The 21,875-nt window shown below is 39.7% G+C and overlaps 1 protein-coding gene across 11 annotated transcripts in view; it reads left to right on the top strand.

Annotated features, from left to right (window-relative positions):
• Nucleotides 1-21,618: 21,618 nt before the first annotated feature.
• The window catches only part of msi2b (musashi RNA-binding protein 2b), a 340,308-nt gene continuing 340,051 nt past the window's right edge, over nucleotides 21,619-21,875 (top strand). For all 11 annotated transcript variants that reach the window (XM_053847946.1, XM_053847947.1, XM_053847941.1 and 8 more), the window contains exon 1: nucleotides 21,619-21,829. In XM_053847946.1, the coding sequence (XP_053703921.1) occupies nucleotides 21,768-21,829 (62 nt within the window). In that variant the 5' untranslated portion in view covers nucleotides 21,619-21,767. The remainder of the gene's footprint in view (nucleotides 21,830-21,875) is intronic.

The raw sequence follows: 21,875 nt of genomic DNA, 5'->3' as shown, positions 1-21,875 counted from the left end.
TGACTTCTCCTTACAAATTTACCATGAGCTCTTCTTCTGCATCCATCAACTGCTAAAAAAAAATGTTCACAATTTGATGTTCATCATGATTAAAAATGAATATTGTGCTGAAACAGCAAGAATGAAGACTGTATTGTAATGGCTGATTACATATTAATTTACAACAAGAGATATTGCAGTTATAAACACACATGAAAAAACATTTCTTCAGAGCAATAATTGTTTTCAATTGTTTTCAAATTTTATTCATTTATATTTGGTTAACGCTCAGTGTTAACAGAGCACTACTGTTTTGTGTTTTAGTATGCGTTGACTTTTTTGAATGTGTGCTTGTTAAATATATTGACTGAAAAAAATATATAATGTATATTGACTGAATCAAAAATATTAAATCAGAATCTCACTTCTCAATTTAAATTCAATTAAAAGCTCCGCAGTTAATCTTCATTTAATTCCGAATGTGAATCAAAATCTAAATCTGACTCTGACACAGAATCTTATGTATACCTGTATATCTAAATCCAAACAGAACATTGAAAACTCTTGACAACCTCAAACACAAATTTAATTACAGTACACCACTTAGCAATGGCTGCAATACTTTACAACTCCTTCTACTATCCAGCTACTGCTACAGCGACTAGACTTGCATGAGAACTACAACTAAGCTTAGCTACAGTTATTGCATCTACGGATGCAAAAACTACTATTGTCTTCCAAAACAGTAGTATATACAGCAATTATGCTGCTTCATCGACTAGAAGCATCCTCTTTTTCAGAAGTAAGAATTCTGCTGCTACATCTAATGCTGCTTCTACTACTTTCAGAATATAATGCTATCATACTTTGTCTTTGAATGTGTGAATTTGTATCTTTATTTGGACCAAAAACCAAGAATAAAAAACAAAGGCCTGTACCTTCTTCTTCGTATTATTAATATTATGATTCTGTGCTTTGCGGGACTGTTGACAGATGACCTCTAAGGTGGACTGTAGATGGTAGCGGTTCGTCCTGCTGTGAGCCAATTATATGTTTCCTCGAACATAACACAAGTCATGTCAGATTTGTCTTCTGGCTCCTCCTAATAACTGACAAGGTGTAGAGAGCTGCTATCATTTGCTGTCTCCCCTCTCCTCATCTCTCTGCCCAGACTTGTTTGGAGTGATCTGCCATCTGCCTTCAGCCACAACAAGCAAAACTCAGGACCTCCAGGAGACTACTGTGGTGTAATTGGGTTTTCTTCTTCCTTAAGTTTGTCACAACATCCAGCTGTTTGTTCAAAACGTTATTTATAGTGGAGAGTCTATATGGATATGTAGCAGAAAAAAAAACCTCACACACCTTTCCGTTCCCAAGAGAGGCATGTGTAGGCGTTGGACCTGGCTGATGAGCTATTTCAGACTGCAGGAGCTCAACGTCATTTCGACCAATTCTGTGAAACACGCAGACAACAGCCGCAGCTACTCTGATTACATGAGCACTTAGCGCTCTCAAGTGATGAGGACCCATCACAAGAAAGTCTGGGTTCCTTGGTTGTAGGGAGAATTGCTGTTAGTGTACTCGTTTAAAATAAGCCGACAAATAATGCCGTAACCATTGCGCCTCGCTGCACGTGCCCCCCACTCAACAGCAATGTGAAGCGCTGTCCTCAGACTTGGACTGCATCAGAACCACACGATTTACATGACTTAGTTCCATGTTTGACTTTGTCATGACCTAAACTAAACGTATGGCATGTGTTTTGCGTATTATTCGTCGCCGTGAAGTCTGTTTAATTCAGTGGAGCGAAGAGTCGACTCCATGAGCCGACTCACACACAGACCGGGGCTACGTTATTGGTGGCATGAGCCACGGCAAAAAAATATATTAATGAAATAAAAGGTGCGCACATTTCCATCTGTACTGCTTGATATTTCAAGGTGGATCACGGTAAAATGTATTATTTTAAAAACAGATGCACAAGAGACCTACAGTATGCCAGACATGAACTGGCAATGTTGGGACACACAGGGATGTGCTTTAACCGCTATACTGCCGCTGTGACCAGGGGTTCAGGCGAGCCTTGTCTGCCACACCTACACCTATTTGTAGCATGTGACTCTTTGCTGCAACACATGAAAGAAATGTGGCTATTAGCCTCTGACTGGTCGGCCACTCCTCTATTAGACAGATATCAGATAAAAAGACACTTCCTCTGAGACGTAAATTAAATGGTGATGGGGATAAAAATTAATTTTTTCTCCACTTTGACATGGAGATAATTTAAAAGAAGAGTGAAATGAAAAAAAGCAAAATAACCACCAAAGAAAAGCAGGCACATCATAAGAAATCAAAGAGGCACATTCAAAAACATAAAGAACAAAGATAGAAAGAAAAACTTATATTCTTGTGTTTTAGTAACTACACTGAAAATGAAATTTATTTTTTTGTTTATTATTTATTTAATGGCAAAGATACATTGTTTTATGCAGTATGTAAGGCTCAAACTGTATTTTTGTCCTTGGAATTGAATTTTAGCTGAATAAAGATCAATTTGGGTTTGATTTGAGGTTTGAGTATTTACTTCATATACTGAGTATTGAGTGTCTCAGGATGTTTTCCACTCAACACCACAACACTCCACTGAGGCTGCACCTCCATGTACCTCTCTGCCACTGACCGGAAGCCATCCATGACCCCAGCTGCTCCAGTGTTTTACAGGACGAGCCTCCTGTCAGAGTGGCTCTCAATCCTGTTATGAGTAGCTCATCTCCTGCACATTCTATCTCAGGAGTGTAGCCCCTTACGTCCTGCTCTTTCCCTGCTTCTATCAGAAAATCACCAGATTTTTTAGTTAAATTATGTGTGTGTATATGTGTGTGTGTATATATATATATATATATATATATATATACAGTGTATGAAAAATCATTGGGGATTGATAATGCAGTAACTTAACCTACAGCGCATCACATTTAGCTGAGAACAAAACATCTACAATTTCAGCGGTAGGAAACAGCAGCATGTCCTCTCTAGTGTTTTCTGCCACTTAGAGTCTATGCAACCTTTGTTCCGCTTTTAGACACCACTGAAGAGTGGCATTCACTGGCAGAAAAATGCATATGTTCCCATAATAAACCATACCTCAGAAGGGATTGGACCTCAGAAGTAATATGGAGAAGCGGGAGGAAGATCATCCAGTATCTGGGTGCACCATGGATGAGGTGTGCCAGGATGTGTATGTATATCCATGTTTGTATGAGCTATAGCGTGATTACGGCTCTGCACTTCTCGCTGTAGATTGATTTGAGTGTCACGAAAAAGTTTGCAGACTCACGGTCGCTTGCAGGTGGGCCACAGAACCTTGACGGCAATGGGGGGACTGGGGGTCAAATGTGACAGATAAATTGGCTGGTGACCCAACTGGTCCACTGAAAACAGTAAACAATTTCATAATATACCATGCTGCTGTCCTATATCCTTCCATCATAATGTAGATAATATTTCCTTTCTCTTTCAGATTGCAGATGCAGAATTGGCCTTACATTTTTCATCATTTGCCTGATAATTTCCGGAAAAGTCGGCAGGCGAGACTGTCACGAATAGCCAGAGCTTTCAAATTAAGAAGTGGGTTTGACTCAACCGTTTTCAAAAACTGGGGTAGGAGAGGCTGCTTGAGACACGGGGGACTGGTCATGACTGAAAGAGAGTCGCGAGTCATCACAATTAAGGTGGAAAAAACCCCTGACTATGTCGCCTCGAAACGCGATGGATACAGACCTGGTAGAAAACCCTTGGGAGAAACCATCAAGTCTTCTGAAGGAGAGTCTGTGACAATGAAGCTAATCGCAAAACTGATCATAGAGAAAATGGAAGCTTTGGAGAAATTCATTTCATCTCAACCCCTCCCCCCCCCAAAAAAAGAGGGACAGAGAGATCACGTTTAAAAGCCACCAACAGGAAATCACCAAGCTCAATGGGTCAAGAAACAAAGGGAGGAAATGACAAAATAAATGTAGAAATTAAAAGACTGGCATCGGAGAACACAACAATCAAGGTTCTGGGTGAAAGCAAAGCTAAGGCTGAGGGAGACTCGCCTACTTGGAAGCCAAAGCAGGAGCCAAGAAATGTTCTCTCTGCTCCTTTTCGACCCTGGTGATCAAGTTTGAAAGAGTTGTTTCAGTATGTTTGCTGTGGCAATGACGTAAAGTACAACTGATACTTCTGTTCTCAAATTACACGCTACTTCTTGAGGCTATTCTGCTTTCTATGACCACTGTCCGTGAAATAGTTTTTTTTAAGGCTAAGGAGTCGTTTTTTCATGGCTCACTGTTCAACTCACTGTGATTGGTCAGTTCACCGGGCAATCTTTTTTTAAAACAGACAGTGTCAACTGGTGGTCTCTGATTTTCAGAGGCCACCAGATGACACTGTCTGACACAGCTACTAAAGATGGCAGCTACTAATTGTTCAAGATGGATAAACGTGCCGCAAAGACAGTTTTTTCCAGAAACTGAAGAGTGAAAATGAGAAAGAGTGCCACCTAGTGGTCATTAATAATGGAGGCACTGTTTCATGAAACCTCACCAGCACATTGCTAGTTGTTAAAAATGAGTGAATGCTGTGTGTGTGGTTATGTATCTACATTTATATTGCAACAATTATCTGCTTAAAAAAGCTTCCGCAAAAGGCACGACACTAGTCACTACACGCTTTGTGCATTATTTCAAGTGTTACATAATCATAAATCCAAGGTAGCTTCTCTTGGAATTTACCCAAATGGAGGTTGTGCGTCATCCTATTTAATTTGCAAAAAATAACTGTTCCTGAAAGACAAACAACGGGACAAATTCATGTGTGTACAGAATCTCCCAACTCCCAATTATCCTTGCACCTTGAACGTCCTTCCCTGTCACTTCCACGATAACAGTATAATGAGACGTAAAAGAAAGAAGCACCATTGCAGGGGAAAACCCATTCCTGACATGAGACGAGACCATTACCGGAGATAACCAGCAGCCCCGGTGCAGGACTTTCATCGTGAAAGCCACCGGTTTTCACCACGGCAGGTTGCTCACGTTCAAAACAATGGCTGCCAAAATCGAAACCTCCCCCAGCCAGCATATCAATTGTAAACCAGATTCGGGTCTCCAACCAAGGGGACGCTCAAATGTTGCAGATAAAGTTAATCTGATAAAACCTAATCTGTATTGACAGCTTGGGTCCGAACCTCAGCTTCTCTTTGAGCCAAGAGCAATGTTTGCCTGTCTGAGCACTGAGAAGAGCAAATGTGTAGAATTCTGGAAGAAATAACAAGGCGTACCCTTTGCCGGCGGAAGACTGATGAGACAGGCAAAATTCAAGCCTGCAGTGTAGTTGGGGGAGCTGAGGATAGGCTGTATCTCGCTCTCATCTCACAGCCTCAGACAAGGCAAGGTCAGTGTTAAGGTCTCTGGGTGCAGAAGTGGACGGTGACTGAGAGAATGCATGGTGGCAGTAAGTTCGGGAAAAATAGAGGAAATCGGAAAGAGAGGCTGTCGAAAAAACATCGAACGAGCCAGAGGATAGAAAGCACCACTTAACTTGTGTTGCCCAGAGAGCCGTGGCGGCTTATTTTAGCCTGTGGAAGATTTTCTGAGTGTCTGAGGGATCGTGTGCACTCACATAAACAAAGTCAGAGGAAGCAGAGAAAATTGGCTATAATAGCTCTTCTGGCGAAGAATCCATATGCATTTTTTACAGTTTGCTTCACATAAAGCACAAAGAAGATGCCATGCATAAGTATGCGATGACTTTCTTTTTCGTCAGGACCATTTCATCATTCACTTCTTTAGTGTAGGCATGTTAAGAATAAACAGTTCATTAATTTGGCGTTTGTTAAAGCACAATTGTTCATGTTTCTGCGCCACAATCGGCCTTGCAGTTCCCAGCAAAATGTCCTCCTCATTTTATGAGCCGAGAAGTGATGGGACATGCTTCAGTCTGGCAACAGCAGTGTGCGGGAGTCGAGATTCCATGAGTTCATTTCCAAGCACATTGATGATTGCTGGAATAAGAAGCACTTATAGTCTACCAGTCTGTTTATCTCATGGTATTATCACATTAATTTGTAACATTATCACTTAATTTCATGATAATATCATATCATTTTGTGGCATTCGCACGTTATTTGGTGTTTATATAACAATATTTTGTGATATTTATCATGTTTTCTTTGGTGGTAAAGTGTGATATCACATGATTTAATAATTTCACATCATTTTGTGGTATTCGCCTGTTATTTTGTGATGATATCACGTTACTTGATGATATTTATCAGATTATTTTTTGGTATTATTATGTTACTTTGCGATACCATCACATTATTTGTGATATTTATCATGTTATTTTTCGATATTATTATGCTCTTTTTTGACAATGATCACATTATTTTGTGATGCCCATCACCTTGCGTGATCAGTGCTCAGTAAATACATTCGAAGAGACACATTTGTTGTTTAAATGGACAGTGAAAGTTACTAACTTAAAGTGTTGTATGAACTACATGTTGCTTACAGACGAGAGTGGAAGTCATTACTGGGTGAGTAAATAAACCCTTGTTCCCACCTGAAACGCAACGCACTAAAACTTGAGTCTGCGTTCAGCGTGATACGTCACTGTCTCGCAAGCTGTGGTTGGTCATTCATACGGTGCTCAAGCACACCCTATATCGCATTTTCCACACTGGCAACTCTCACCATCTGTATGACAGAGCTAGATGGATTGATTGATATAAAAACTTCCACGAGTCACTGTGACACCAAAAAGCAGATCAGATTATTGTATATTGTTAAAGCTGCGTCTGTAGGACTCACAGCAGTGAACTTGACTCAGCAAGTGGAAAAATATATTGCTGTCTCCACATCAACGGCAACATCGCAACACCATCCCCATGATATACAGTCATTCCACTGCTTTGTGACTGAAATGGCTGCAGCTGTCTATGTTGATCTGATTTTAGCATCTCAACCAAATCAAATCTGCTGCCAGATCTACAAATTTATGACAATCAAAATGCCAGGTCCTTCATCACAGTGTGAGAATGACAGGGTGATTGACGATATGATTCATGATGCATTGGCCACAATGATAAGAGAATTACAGCAGAGTTTTTGTTATATTTAGGGACGTCAGTGGTCTTTGTTTCAGTGCAAGCCATCTTCGCCTACTGGAGATGGTAGTGCCAAAAATAAAAACACGTTTAGCGTGTTAGACTGAATAATTCCAAGGACTTTGATGTTTTTTTTATTTTTATGAAAAAACTCAATAACTGGCTTAAAAGAAGTAAGAATGGTTTCACCCTTCTTTCAAATAGAGTTGATTTCTAAAAGACAGCAAAAACAGCTGATTATAAAAAGGAAGTTCACATGGGCACTTTCTGTTGCGAAGGCTTACATTTCTGAAATTTGGAAATCTCTTTGATCCAGCTGATCACGCCTGAGGTTGGAAATAAAAGTATGGTAAAACTAACAACTGAAAATGTTTCACCATGGGTCAGTTTACTCTACCTTTGTCGTTGTCTCCTCACCAATTCCAGTCGTGTAAGACGAGCGAGTCGTGACAGCATATACAAAACCTCGATAAATGGAAGGTGAATGTTCAATTACGATTCAATAACTGGCCCAACTACTGCTCCAAATATTGGTTCTGTTCGCCAGTTGCGCCCTTTGGAATTAAAAAGCTACTCCATCAAGATGTACATTTTCAAGGTGTGGAGAATCAATGACTCCGCATGGCGGGTCAAGTACATCTCCCAACCCTTGCCAAATGAATCTGGACTTCAGCCCCATCCCACCCAGGACCACTGGGAATAAGCAGTATAGAACTGATTGATGGATGGAAAAAGCAGCTATTCTTGAAGGCAGTCACTGCCACATAAGTTGTTGTCATGATGGATCAGAGGCATTGAGCTCAAATGTTCGAGATCATTTACACAATTATTTTGACTTGATTGATAACTAATTTAAACATTAGGCAGACAAAAAAAACATTGTTGTATGAAGGACTTTCAATTTTAATTCCCGTGAATTCTGGACTAGAACTAGACTAGCTCTGTGGGCTGAGCACTTTAAGGTAAATAAAACGCATGTCTGCGATGTCATCGGTTTGACGTGAATAGGCTCAATATTTTGGCAGCATGATGCTCTTTCGCTTGTTTTTGGCCCTAACACTTGGTTTTGCACGTTCACGATAGTCTGGAAATTATGGCAGTTTTGCAATTATCTCATTTGATGTTAGCCAGATTAATTGTTCATTTTAAACACGTAATGTTCCTGCGTATTTGTTGATGAGCTTTTTGTCCCTTAGCAGCCTTAAGTCATTATTGCCTTCATCTTTTGACCGGTATTGAAGTCACACGCAATTGCTACCGATCAGAAGACACATCCTCTGTCTAACATTAGTCGGAGTCTATTATAATAATAAATCTATTCTCATGTCAATGTTGTTGATACCACACCGCTGATTGATACAGCACAGCTTTCTGGTCCCCTCAGCCTGCGTCTTAATAGAGCACTGGAAGAGGACGACGCGTGTATCTACGATCCCTTTGCTGCCCGTGCAGGTGATAGGACGGCTCCTCGCGGTGCTTTTAATGCTGTTCTTCATCATCTGAAACATGCCGCTCTCTCCCGAGTGGTAGGAACAGCAGCCAGAACATTCCGGGGAGCAGCAGGGGCATGAGCTTATCTCCCAGCCCAGTGGAGCAGGTAAATGATGTCGTCATCATCCACCAGCGATGGAGCCACGTTGGCCTAAAAGCCTCTCTGGTAAAGGGTCAGAAACAGATACAGACATCATCATCGTAAAATGAAATGTATATTCCTTTCTCTCATGTTATCCCATGGTAGCGTGTGAGGCGAGATTGCTGATATCCCCCAAGTTAATATAACTGTTTCATTTCTTAATAATGAGCGTATGAGAGTATCACATCTACCTGGGATGGTGCTGTGTAGCCTCTGGCACAGTTTAATTAACTCATCCACGTAGTTAGAGAGGGCATAATGGGAGCCAAAAATCATTTAGCACCAGAGCATTCCCTTTTACTGATCTGACTTCAAACATGTTCGCTACAACTCGGATGATTTGAACAAAGCCACCCATGGGAAAACATTCAAATCAACGCTGCAAACGGAAATTTGATTCATTAAATTCATCAGTCCAGACTCCCTTTTTTTCCACAGGGTGAAACAGATTTTAAAGCAAGATGAAAAAGGCTGCAAGTCGGCAGTTTGGTGGGTGGCTAATTCCTGAAATAGGACTGTCAATTATGCATGTTACAGCCCGGCTTCCTCCCTGCAGCCTTGACAGTTGCTCAGCAAAGTAGAAGCTGAGCTGAGAGGACACTAGAGGGAGACAATTTGTTCGCATCTGCACTGCTTTCATTTCTCTTTAATAAGCTCTCCGGAGAGCAACAGAGATTACTCAACACACTGTGATCAATACAAAATAATTCACAAAATCCCAACATTAATACGAATAATATCCACAAGAAATTCATGCTGGTGACAGTAGGCAATTTATATTGAGCTCTTATTTAGTTTAGGATTAATAAACGTCGATGATTTCACATGGGAACGAGTGGTTAAAGCCTGTGGTGTGTAATAGCTATTCTATTTCCCTTTAGATGCCAGCCTGAGCTAAAACATTATAAGTACTCAATTAAAGTGTGGAAATATACTGCTTCTGTTCTTCAGATTTTCTTTCAGCAGTTTCACAACCTTTTAAGCAGCCTCTCTATACTCTAAGGGGCTTTTTTTTTTTTTTTTTTGCAAGGATCATCTCCACTTTTTTAAGCATGTCTGTGTGCTCTCACTGCACCGGACCTGCTTGCACTTTTTAAGGAAGTCGTACATTTTGTTTGTTATTATGCGTTCTTGTGTTAACCACAAAAAATATATATTTATTATTGTATTTTATGTGTAACACATATTTAATTATTACACATATTTTATGTGTAACAGTGAAGGTGAGCCTCAAATAAAACATTTGACGATGGCGTCCTAGGGCGGCATGAAATCTGGTCACATGACCTGCTGGAAAGACATCTCCGCTTTTGTGTCCCAAGAGAGGGCATCCTGGAGCTCAATGCCTATGCAATGATGAATCCATGAGTTGTTTACATTATTGCCATTCATGAGCAAATGAAGTCTATTCCCTAACTCAAACAGCTTGCGTATTTCCTAACCATGTATTTCTGCTGAATGCGTAACTGGCATGGAGGAAGGGCGGAATGGAACTGCTGCGGTCTGTGAAGGGCTCCGTTCCCAACCAGAAGCAAAGTGACGCTGAAGCAGTTGTTCCCATTCACTTGATTTCACAAGGATTGCCACTTCATGCTCCACATTCTCCCCCCAAAGCTGTGACACATTGACAATTTTCATTTGGACTTAGCATCCCGGGGTGATGCCAAAATCAGCCTTCCATGCTGCTTGTTGAGACCCTAGGCTTTCAATTGAATCACTTGTTTCCCCTGTCATCACTGACACTATAGGCAACACTTCACCGGAATATCCTCCACATAGGCATAAATACAGTTTAAAAAAAGGTTGAGGCGGGGGTTAAGCCATGCTTGCATGTCACTTGGTCTGTATGGTACCTCAAGCAATCATGATCTTATGTCATGGTACTTTTTGGAATTGTGAGTCAAGCTCAAGTTCATATAAAGGTACTACATACAGCAAGTTGAATCAAAAGTAAGGTAACATTGAGAGCTTGCAATCGTCACCCTTGTCCCCAGCTTAACCAGAACAATTAGTCCCTGAGTTAAGCGCAGTGTCATTTGAGGTGCTATATGCAGGTGAGTTGCAATTGCGTATAGAGAGTGCCACCCCATGACTTGACAACCCCCAACCTCTGATGCATGTGCTGTCAGGATATACAGTGCCCCAGTAGGCGATACATGCTTCAGTAGCATAAATGTACATGACTACGGTTGAACCAAAATAACGATAAGAAAAAAAAGTAAGTCATTACTGTCAGTCAAAATAAATAAATAACAAATGCAAAATCTTGATGACTCATGATTACATAGCTTTATTCTGCGGCTTGTTATTTTGTCCGAGACTGGACTCAAGTGGTATCAACATGTGAAAATAAAAAAGGTGGATGTGGATTGTAATAAACTTCTCTTCTTATCTGTCATTGCTATTTTTTTCATGTCCCCTTTGAATTATTTCTATTTATCGGACTAATATATAGCAACGTTCCTACACCAATAATAAATCTCATAGGACCCATCTAATCGAATCCCTTACTAGTGGGGTAATTCAACGTGTCACAGCAGCTCATGACAACAAAGACGCTGATACATACCAAAGACATTAAAGATACACTACAAACAAAGATATCCACGAAGGATCAATGTAAAAAAACAGTGGTCACAAGTTATCATATTAGTAGGATTCAATTAAAAAAAAAGAATCTGATTACAGAAAATCAGTTTAATGGTGTAAGAATATTTGCCACAGGCAGCAACATTTTTCAATTTCAATAAATTTGGTACATTACTGAATCAAATAATAGACCCATGCATGAATTTAAACAACAAAATATTGTTTATTTTGCATCAGTTTGACAATAGCACAATAAATCACAATGGTGGCTATATTCATCACCTTATTTAAACTAAAGCTTTTTTAATGTCTTGAAAATATGTGTCTTAAAATGAAACTTGCCCCTGTAGCGTCCTCTTGGAATAATTTCGACAGACGTTGAGTTTCAATACTGGTACTTTTATTGTCTGTTTGTCTGTTTTATTGCTCCGTGAAAACTACAGAATAATAAACAGAAAAGCACATTCATATTACACGACACATTCATCCAATCAACATATTATATGCACATGCGTTCGAACAATCATATCTCGTTTCACCTTCCAAGAGTGCTAAATGAAACAGTTGCCGTGGCTGCACTCTGTTGCTTGTCACTCCAAAATCATGATACAGACAAGTGATCGATCAACAGACAGAACATACATCTCTCTCTGTACATCAGGAACAACGTGTGTTGAGTATCTCCTCACGACCAGTCAAGAATGGGCAAGAGTCTCAGGATATTGTTCTTGCACCGGCAACAAGGCAATTACAAAATAAAAGCATGACCAAATGTCATGACATAAAGTAAGACGTGCACCATTGAATGAACAATGAAACTACAAAACAAAAAAACTGCCTGCCATTACAACCCCCATCAGTCCAAGTAACGTATTCAAAAACTCAAAACAGCAGGGTTTAGAAATAGCTGAACTGAAGATAATTTAAACAACGTATAAATGTACGACAGCAGAGAAGAAAGAACGGAGCAGATTATCAGTCGATAATGGCACATGTTGCTGGAGTTCAGGTGTTTTTAAACCTTGATGATTAAGGGTTGAAAGGGCTCCAGCCGTGTGCTAGAAACACAGGAAGGAAGGAGGGAGAAAACAAAACGGGACTTAAGGGAACAAAATAAAAGCGAATCATGACAATATAATGATTACGAATTGAAATATGCTTCACATTCAGATGTCTCATCACACCAGTGACTTCATTGGACATAGACTGGTTTCTTCCAGAAAATCTGTTTTTGTCTAGTATCTGACTTACCTCCAGTAGGAAGTAACTCTATGGTAACACTGAATACAGCTTTTAGAAAAATGAAAGAGAGTGGAAAGCCTGAAAGATGCTGAGCGGTAGTTCATCTTGGTCTTGGGTGACTGGTACATATAGGGGTGAATCAGAGCATGTGAATAAAGCTCTGTAGAATGATATTAAGCATGACTACCCTGGATATGTGATCCTCACATTGATCTCAATCCTGGTTTTTCTTTCACTCACTGCATAGCGATCGCTGCATCTGCTTTTCACTGCTTCTCCCCTATGATGTTCCAGAAGCCAAAAATCCAAAACCCATCTGGATTCCAGACATATTGGTCTCTTCGATGCTAAGAAACAAAGTTATTTCTGACCCCAATAGAAAGAACTTTGAGGAGGTCAAGTGAATACTCTGTCTTTGCAACAAAATTTCTGTGACAGGAAACAGGATGCCTCGCCTCAGAACAGCATCTCATAACACACTCAGTGCCTCTCTCACTTTCTTTCCCCTTCCTCAGTTCTTTCACACACTATCAATTTTACTTCTCGCTCAATCTCCAAAATCCTCCAGTTTTCATGCAAAGGCTCGATTAGTTACAAGCGTTTTTGCATGCTGAGTTCCTGCTCTATTGAGAGGAGGTTCATCTTCCAGCTCGGTATAGAGGAAGAAGTTGTGGCTCTGCTTTCAGCCATTCTTACAACCTGCTTCAAAAGGAAGCAAAATCCACAAATACACAATTCAAATGATGCACTCCTTTGATGTGATATGTAAATATGTTGTACGGCCTAGCTCCCATGCTACATTCGTGAATCAGGCTGTCTCTTCTGGTGTTTCCAAGAGGGAAAGCTCAGTAAAACCTCAGCCTATGAAGCTGCACATATATATCTAACACACAAATGCTTGACCATCTCTGTTTGGAGTTACTGCTATCTGCTAACATGTAGAGTATGCAAATCGGTATATTTTAGTCCGTTATGAATGGTAGAATGTTTCATTATTGCTCCAGTTTCAATGCATCCAGATATAAATGTCAAGGCTTTTGAGCGTGTGAAGTGAGTTAGTGAAGCAGGTAGAAGATTCAGTACGGCAGCCAGAATTGTAGGTTGTTTGCGACCAATATATTCTTTCATGACATCACATGAAAGACTCCAGTCTTTGATTGGTGCTGTACACTCATGCAAACTCAAAGCCCGGTGGGCACATCTAGCCTGCCAAATGATGACACATGATTTCATAAAGGGTGCACTCGATGACCGTCCTGGTGATGACGACATGAGCTAATGTGACCAGAGGACATCTGTGCGGAGCAGAGACTGGGTCAGTTCCAGACTTTTTGTTTGCTGCTATTAAGGCTGAAATGAAGTCAAAATATAGCAACCTCAACAAATAAAAAGTGACTGACCCCAACAGACCAATGAGGGTCCACGTCCACTATTTCTGTTTTCTGCGCTCTCACGAGAAGAGAATGCTTTGGTGAGGACCTCAGTGGAGAAGGAGGGAAGCTTGACATAGTGACTGAATGCACTGTCACCAATTGGTGCTGTGTCCACCTGCTGCATCTCATACATGTATGTTTTTTCTTAATAATCTTGTACACTGTCTGTTTTTGCTCAAAAGATCTGTTGTTATCCCTTTCAAATTCATGACAATTGTAAAATGAACAATAAGCATGAGCATTTCTCACAGGTTTTACTGACAAACTTGAAGCTGTCTTCTGGGGCATTTTGAAATAAAGCTGGCATTACATGAGCTTCATGTTGAATTAAACCAATTTAAACAGTTTTTCAATGTAAAGAGCATCGACTAATAATATTTAATTTTGAGTTTCATGATGACAAAATACAATAATTATTTGTATTTGTTCAGGGAGAATATGGCATGAGCAGATATTTTGGTAAAAAAAAAAAAGATCACGATGAAGGACCCAGAGAGATTTCCCTCATGTTTTCATGCGATTGTGTTGCTGATATCATTATCAGAGTATCTTCAAAATGAATTCCTCTTTTTTTCCTCATTCGTTCCAGACCATCCAGCGGCTACTAAAGCTGTCAGGACATCTAAACCTGCTAAAAGCAAGATAAACAATTTAGGCACTTTCATCAGGCCGTGGTGGCTGCTCAGATTAAAGGAGAACACCGCTCAATTCAAAAGGCTCTCCATCTTTCTCTCTCAATCAGTGTAAACAAAGAAAAGGAGCATCAAACGACGCAAACTTTGTACTGGTTTTTAAAGATCACCGTTGCCAAAGTATGATTATGCTAATTAACTTTGGTAGCAACCTTTTTTTAACACCGCATTTCTTCTTTGGTGTATTCTAAATCAAATATTGTGAGATGTCACACTTTCTGGAGCGTTGCTGTCATGTTTTTCCTTTTTCTTCTTCAGTGAATTGAAATGCCATGATAACAAAGCTGAAAAACACAACAGAATAATTCGCAACCGCAGCGTGAAACCTGGGACTCCAGTGTTTTTATTTGAGCATGACACCAAAGATACACCTCGTGTGATAAATCCACAGTGATTCTTGCATACCTCGTGACGGATTTTAAAGACTGCCGCTTCTCAGTGCACGCATTCTCTATCAGTTTCTAACGCTTTCTCTGCTGCAACAAGAAAGGATGGGGTTTTGTTTTGATGGAATGTTTTGACACACACTTGACAACTTACAGAAAATGCCACTCTGTTTTAATGCAGAAGCAACATGTACATGTGATGACTATGGTACAGAATTCTATGAACACCTCCATCTGCGTATAATTGTATGAAGTGTTCGTTGTATATGCCACAAGGCCACATAATCTATGTTTGTCTGGGTAAAGGTATTCAGATGTAGGACTAAATCTTCACTGTTTGCGTGACCCTGAAAGGTGCTCTCGTGTCCAGAAGCGAATATTTAATCGAAAACCAAAGTGCTCAGATCTGCGCAGTATTGTCCAACCAAGCAAGAATAGCTGTAACAGCCTTTACGCTCCATGTTCATTCCATTCGGAAACAAACCACCATTCGTAACATACTAACAGCAAGTGATGGCATTATTTAACTTAAATATATTGGTTTTTTGGTTGTTAATACCTTTGTTTCTCATTATTTTAAATGATTTTTTAGCCTGTGCTCAAAACAGTCATAAAATTTGTGGCGCTTTTAACGTCCGAACCAGAACGGTCTGTGGCAGTACATACAGCTTCAGTCGCACGGTGGACATTGAGTTGCCTGTGTTCACTAAGCACATTATTGAAAATAGCATGAAAACAATCACATGGAACAAGACTTCTCACAAGGAGTAAGATATGGAAGATGGTTTCTATGCATGAAGTAAAGTGCGTGTATCCGTAGTCAGGGTTGCAAAGACAGTGAGAGTTGTCAGAAGACGCCTGTTCGCACTAACAGTGATGCAGTTTGATGTGGCCACGGAAACATTGACTGCTCCTCAAAACTAATAGCTTTTCTAGAGGAACGTTCCAGTGAAGGAAGAAACTAGACCTGCTTGTACTTAAAAATAATTTGCTTTAACAAGACATGGAAAAGGGCTACTTGGGGAGATGATGGAAGTCATTGGCCTGGGTTGTGGCGACAGCTAAAAAGCAGCTAAGTACATGTAAAGGTATGTTCACAATAAACACCATGAGCACATTAGAAGTGACTGATTCATATGTAAAGTCAATGTTGAGGCATCATAGAGCAGGGTTGTAACACATTTAGGGCGACAGGGTCGCAGTTTCAATGCATTTTTAGTAACTCTTCAGGAAACACTTTAGTGTTACTTCTACCAGGACAATGCTCAAAAATATCGTGCCTGGAGGAATCTGGTTGAAATTTTTCTCATGAGCCATTTTTAAACCTTTTCGTAAACAGTTGAGCTTTGAGCAGACCTGGCACAATGGGTAGTTTCTGTGGTGATTGCATGAATGCACTGATTGAAACAATCAGATTTGATTTAATGCGAGTTTAGAAATTGCAAGAAATCATTTTTTGTCGCCTGTAACGAACGACCAATCATTTGCAAGCAGTGTCACCAATTTCTTGGCTAAAAATGATGTGAGATTTTATTAAAACGGTTGTTGTCAAAGCCAAATATGATAGAACAGAGAATGCCATGTAGGGCCCTCTGAAACTGAGAACACTGTTTCATGAAACACCTCATTACTACCAGACAGCTACGTTGGAGAGTGCGGTTTGTGTTCCCTAGACATTGTGGAATATTGCCGAACGTGTGGGGCTTAACAATAGCAACATAGCTTGACACAAGTGATGAGTAATGATGGATTGAGGAAGCTTCATGAAACATTGTCCTCATTTTCAAAGCCCACAAGATTGAACTCTCTGTATAGTCTTCGACTGAATCCATTTTTTTTTTTTTAAACCAGGAGCTCTGAAAATCAGGACACTGTTTCATGAAACGTCATCTTCACATCACTATTTGACACAAGTGGTGGCTGATGACGCCAACAGAATACAATACCTTTATAGTCTTTGACCATTCAATTGACGTTTTCATTGTACATATCACACGTTAGGCCAGGAGGCTGCGCCATGATACGGCCAGTGATCCCCTTTTCGGTGTGCCACATTGCTCATTGACATATTAAGCTTGCTGCATTTCAATGGCATGGTACCAAAGTATGGGGTCATGAGGTACTATATACACCAAGTGTAAGATATAAGATTGGTGCGGTACCAGAAGTGTCAAAGCAGACCGCAGATGTCAGCACTGACATCATGTGACGAAGCTATAATGTTTTAAAAGAGAGGAGGAAAGGGTATAAACTTGTTGAAGGTACATGAACACTATGTTTGTATGAACAAATGCGCTGTTGTTTTAAGTGGAAGGGGCAAGTGAGATTAAAAACCCCTTTAATCGTAAAGAATAGCCTGGAGGGCTGCCATAGGATATCAATATTCATGCATGCCCATCAAACTACAGTCGCTCTGTGAATTTACTGTGATCTTTTATGATTCATTTTGCAGGAATTGCTTTATAAACCACTCTTCAAAAGGCAGCACTAGTGGGCAACACTAAACCAAATGCAGACAACTTGCAGTTTTGATTCATGTTTTTGTCACTGACTCATCTATTCTATCTATCCAGGTGAGAGGACTTACAGAAATAACATCACTCAAGCAATCCTCAAGCAAAAATAAATGTATTTCTAGTTGATCGTTTTGTTGGCTGTTTGTGTTACTGCTGTGGTTGTTCTTGATAAGTCCTTCAAAACAGATGAAGTGGCTCAGGTCCTTTGGCTTTGTGTACAGTATAAAGGACAAATAAACTGAGTACTGTAGCATAATTCAACTCTTCTGGCGGTGGTCTGCTGTAACTATAGTCAAGAGAACAGCATTGAACAAACTGATAAAAACGGCTGGTTTTGTCCCGAGGCACTGGGCTGATGTTGGCAAATCCATGTTGGGGAACGCATGCAACATCTTTCACATGACTTGAGACTTATCAACAACACTGAGTTGCGTCGTCAGCAGAGAATGCCTGAAACCATAATTAACGTAGTGGTTAGCGCTGCATCCTCACAGCAAGAAGGTCGCGGTTACGAATCAGGCTTGAGAGCGAACCTGTGTCCTTTCTGTGGGTAATCTGTTTCTTCCTCCTTCCTTGTCTGAGTGAGTTTCGTCTCTGGTTTCGACTTCACATCTGAAATCATACGGTGGTTAATCAGCTACTCTAAATCCTGCAGGTGTGAGTGTGTGTTTGAGACCTGACCGGAGTCTTCCTAGCCTCATGTATCTACGACAGCCCTTGCAACCTTGTAAACTGGACAATTAAGCAGTTTTAGGGAAAAAAAAAAGGTTACGACTAAAGTAGAACTCATTCAGCTATTTTAGTGAGAAGGATTAATATTATTTAGTACGCCTCATGATTACTGTTTGCTTTAAATGGCATACATTTGTAAGCAATGAGAGCCCAATACCTGTTTGATAGATGATGGATCAATAGACATCTCACCTGTTTGGTTGGTTAGGAGGTCACGAATGTTAACTGTTTAGTCAAATTGATTTTCACCCATTGCGTTGTAATGAAGACGGATTGTCTCTTGAAATTGGCTGGGTGTTGAAATAACAAGCGAAAAATAACAACAAGCATTTTACAGTGATATATTTTGCAGTTGGCCTTTGAAGAAAAAGAGCACCGAGAGACGGTTTTATGTTGCACCGTGTGGTGAATTTGTATATTTTGGTAGAACTGTGTTGTAGATGCCAGGGAAGAGCAGGTGAGAAATGACATGTGGGTGGCCACTGTGAGGGAGATGTGAGAAACAGACAATTCATCTGTTGTGGCGACCCCTAGAGGGTGAAGTCAATGGCTGAAGACGCGTTCAATATTTCCAAAAATGCTGTCATTTGGGTTTTTTTTCCCTTTATCTTGGTTATTGTTGCAAAACATGCTGCCTGGCAAGATAAGGAATTCCCTCTGGTCCTCTGAAGAAACAGCACAAACTGCCTATTCAAACAAACCTCACTGCAACAACATTTTATGCAGATGCTTTGAATCTTTGCTTATTATTTCACTCTAAAATTGAGAGAAGTGAAATGCAGTAGTGAGGATAAAGCAAATCTACATAGTCCATAGCTTAAGAAGTTGGTGAGGACTGATAGCAGATTATATTATTCATTTCATTTCAGTGGCTGTTTCATCTTCCCAAAGGGATTCACCATAACAAAGGGAAAATTGTGCAATACTCTGAGGTCATTTAAGGGCATTACGATCAATAGCACAATGAGTGTGGACACTGAACCTTATTGATGTCACAGGCAAACAGAACACTACGATTTTTAAATAATAATGCTATGTCAGCTGAAGGTTTTATTAACTATGGACCACTGGCAGGCTCTTTCTTTACATATATAATATATTAATAATAAAAAAAGAGCCTACCTAATGCTATATATATATATATATATATATATATATATATATATATATATATATATATATATATATATATATATATATATATATATATATATATATATATAGCACGAAAATGAATGCTTAAATGAGCTGGCAACTACATTTACAAATGTAAAGTGTGTTGTTTTCAGGGTCATTTTCTGATTAAGAAACCTTGGGTCCCGACATGAGTAGCTCATGATTTTTGTCATGTTTAACCCAACATTGCTGCACTGAATCAAGTACAAGAGTGAGAATAACAACCAGAATGATGTGGTTCAAATGATTTGAACTGCAGCTCTTTGTTAGCATGAACTTGCTTCTCTTCCGCAAAAAATATTCACATATCAGTCATATGTTCACAGGTATTGCTCGTAATTTCCTCTGGTTCAGTGCTTTCAGCCGTGCTTGGTGGCGGAGTGCTTTCCTCTGACTACATCATCAGCTGGCGCTGCCGTTCGAACCATTTATGACAACAGCATCACACTTGTCACCATCAGAATGTTATGAATGGTTGGGCATGGGAACACAATTATTTTTATTGAAATTTTTGAACGAATCAACAATTGCAGAAAAGCCATCCATGTAAAACTGCCATTTTCAAATGTACAATATTTTTATGTTCATTCATTGTTACCTAAACATGATGATTAATGACTGTAGACTCACTGTGACGATGCTGTGGCGCTAAACGCTGTTGTTTCAATTGCTAGTTTCTGAAAACTAAAGGGAGGGACACACATAAGGATTTTCAAAATCTTAAGCATGTAGCCCCTTTTACACATACGTTCTCCATAACAAAAGTGACATGACATCACACCGTGGTCAAGGACGGTCCTGTTTTTTGTTTTTATACAACATTTGCTGTTGAGGCTGTGCAGCTAGAAGACACTGGTTTGGCACAAAGCCAGTGGTTTGTATGTTCTCCTCATACTTGTGTGTTTCCTCTAGTTTCCCACATATATATGGCTATTCAATTGGCAGCATGTATATTGACTACTGGCCATGTTTCAAATCAAATCAGCAATCCTCACTCACTCACATACGCACACATTTTTTTTCTTGGGGTTAACATAACTGGAAAAAAAACAAAAACAAAACAAAAAACAAAAATATATCTATATCTATATCTATCTATCTATCTATCTATCTATCTATCTATCTATCTATCTATCTATCTATCTATCTATCTATCTATCTATCTATCTATCTATCTATCTATCTATCTATCTATCTATATGTACATATATAAACTAAATATAAATTACTTATTTACTACTATTTACTACTTTCTGAATTGTAGATACATACTGACATACAGACATCAGACACACATATATATTAGGAGTGTGTATAATATTAATAATTTTAATAATTTATAATATTATTATTTTTTCTTTAATTTTACTACTTTCTACATTGTAGATACATGCTGATGAAATATATGAAGCAGGATGAATGGAATTATGCTGCAAAGAAGAAAAATGTTGAATAACTCTATAACTTTATATCCATCTTTTTCTCTCTTCTTAATGACCTTCATATATATATATATATATATTTCATATATATATATGTATCTATATAATATATACACACACACAGTATATGTATAACCCTTTTATTGTCTCACGTTGAAGACTAAATGTATTTATAATTCTTTTATTTAAGCCCATGCTTTTGTATTTCCTCTCATGTTTCTGTGACTTTGTTGTAAGTCCTCCTTCATGACACTTTTCCATTGACCCATCCCTCCCTCTGCCAGTGCACTCACCTCATGACTTGATAGTCTGTGCAATATCATACGGCCGACCTTCTTCATAACTGATCAAACATGGCAAAGTATAGCGTGTTTCCAGGCAAATATATGAATGGCTTCATTAATGTAGACTGAAGTTAGGTATAACCCTTGGTTTGGGACACATAAAGCAACACCGTTGCTGCTTTTATTAAACGTGATAAGAAGCACTATAAGCCACTTTCACCTCTGGAGCCTTACCGCTTAATTAAAGGACAAATGGGCGGCCTAGTTTCAAGCCTGCCTCGGCTGACGTCAATTGGATTGGTTAGGTGACAGCGACAGGCCCCGCCCCCTCCGGGACAAGGTAGAGCGTGCCGGGGAGGGGAGGGGGAGCAGGGGGCTGAGCCGATCCCACGTGTGACGCTTTCATTCCCGGCTCAGTAATATTCTCATAGCGGGGCTTTGCATATCTCCTGCCCGTATCTGTGTGCGTCTGTCACTGTTACTGTAGTCCCAGCCTATAGTTTTGGACTAGACATGGAAGGAGACGGGAGTCAAGCCACCTCCGGAAGCCTAAATGATTCACAACATGACCCGGGGTAAGAATCTTTTTTGCTAAATTTAAACCGGAGGTGTTTTTTCATG

This window comes from Synchiropus splendidus, chromosome 17 (assembly GCF_027744825.2).
Source record: "Synchiropus splendidus isolate RoL2022-P1 chromosome 17, RoL_Sspl_1.0, whole genome shotgun sequence".
Classification (NCBI taxonomy): domain Eukaryota; kingdom Metazoa; phylum Chordata; class Actinopteri; order Syngnathiformes; family Callionymidae; genus Synchiropus; species Synchiropus splendidus.
This window is presented reverse-complemented; position numbering and strand designations above follow the sequence as displayed.